Source organism: Theropithecus gelada, unplaced genomic scaffold, assembly GCF_003255815.1.
Source record: "Theropithecus gelada isolate Dixy unplaced genomic scaffold, Tgel_1.0 HiC_scaffold_3735, whole genome shotgun sequence".
In the NCBI taxonomy this organism is placed as follows: Eukaryota; Metazoa; Chordata; class Mammalia; order Primates; family Cercopithecidae; genus Theropithecus; species Theropithecus gelada.
Genome location: NW_020260264.1, coordinates 2,701 through 4,261, shown reverse-complemented (window position 1 = coordinate 4,261; position 1,561 = coordinate 2,701). Strand labels below are relative to the sequence as shown.

At 43.8% G+C, this 1,561-nt stretch overlaps 1 protein-coding gene across 1 annotated transcript; it reads right to left on the bottom strand.

Moving 5' to 3' along the window:
• Window positions 1-358: 358 nt before the first annotated feature.
• Window positions 359-1,299, bottom strand: LOC112617730 (CGG triplet repeat-binding protein 1-like). The gene has a single exon (XM_025374424.1). It carries the CDS (start codon window positions 894-896, stop codon window positions 402-404), a length of 495 nt encoding a protein of 164 aa, XP_025230209.1. The 5' UTR covers window positions 897-1,299; the 3' UTR covers window positions 359-401.
• Window positions 1,300-1,561: the final 262 nt, after the last annotated feature.

Genomic DNA, 1,561 nt, shown 5'->3' with positions numbered 1-1,561 from the left:
AGCAGCTTCAATAGGCTAGTCTTCAATCCAAGTAATTAAGTAATCTTACAAGGAATAATCATACATGGCAACAGGGTAAAAAAGCAGGGCAGTTCTTCCATGCACAAACATTTCAGGAGAAAAACCATTAATTTTAAAGATAACCATCAGGTTTCAGGTATCCTAGCACACTCTAAACCTAGGTTTTGCTTTATACCATCGGTGACTAAAATTAACAATAAGTTTTGCAGTGAGGGTTTTTTTTTTTTTTTTTTTTTTTTGGCCTGCAACTATATACACATTGCAAAACTATTCTGCGTCACATGATTTTAAATGAAATAAATACAAAAATGAACCACACAATCAACACATAACTTTAATACTCCACATTTATCTTGATCACAATGGTGGTAACCTCCTAGTCAACAATCTTGTGAGTTGAGGAGTTGATTCTCATTCTCATATCCATCAGGAAGATATGCCCTCCATAGCTGGTCTGACTTAGGTATGGAGCCTTCATTCTTCACATGGCGAGATAGGAAAGCACGGACTGCTGGGTGATCAGCCTTTTCAAGTGGGATGTTGGCTTCCAGGCACATTTTCACAAAGTCCTGGATAACACTGACTTTCTCTGTTTGCGCAGTACTGTTGCACTGAAGAGATGCAGTCTGCTTCTTTGTCACATTCTGCTCTTCAAATTCTGCCTTCCTCTTGGTATGAGTCTTTGACTTGAGGTGGTCACTAATAGCAGACTTGCGAACATGATTCAGAACCACATTGCAAGAAGTGCAGAAGAGTTTTCCTCCATCCTCATGCAGCTCACCTCCAAACTCAGTGACTGGATGCAGGGGAGTCACATACAGAGCAGTCTTAGAACGGTTTCGAGCAGGTGGTGCTGTTACTACAAATCGCTCCATTCTGACTCTAAATAAATATGGTTCGGATTAGTTTCCAGGTTTTTTCGTCTTGATACTTAGCAGAGAAGGCTCTCCAGAGCAAAACCAGAGACGCATCAAATCCTGGCACTTTCCGTTTGTTCAACCCCGGAGATGCCTTCAAATCAGTTTTTCAACAAGTGGTGGTGGGGAAATAGTTTCTGGGCTTACACTCAATTTTCCCTGCGGTGCCAGGAAGTCATGCCTTTACGTAGGATCGAGGCCGCCGTTAGGGAAAGTGGACTGGACGAGGTCCGGCCGGAAAGGAAAAGAGAAGGAAAAAGGAGGAGCAAGGGAATAAGAGAGGAGGAAGATCCGTCGCTGCCGCCTTCGCCGCCGTTGCCCGATCGAGCAACGCGGCGGCTGCCGTGTCCCCCGCCGCGCCCCGTCCAATCATGTGGTTTTTGTCTTTGATTCTGTTTATATGACGGATTACGTTTATTGAATTGCATATGCTGAACCAGGCTTGCATCCCAGGGATGAAGCCAACTTGATCAAGGTGGATAAGCTTTTTGACATGCTGCTGGTTTCAGTTTGACAGTATTTTATTGAGGATTTTTGCATCAACATTCATCAGGGATATTGGTCTAAAATTCTCTTTTTTTGTTGTGTCTCTGCCAGGCTTCCGTACCAGGATGATGCTGGCC

What these genes read in the sequence shown, in the direction of transcription:
- LOC112617730 (XM_025374424.1), bottom strand. Translation starts at nt 896, where the DNA reads ATGGAGCGATTTGTAGTAACAGCACCACCTGCTCGAAACCGTTCTAAG.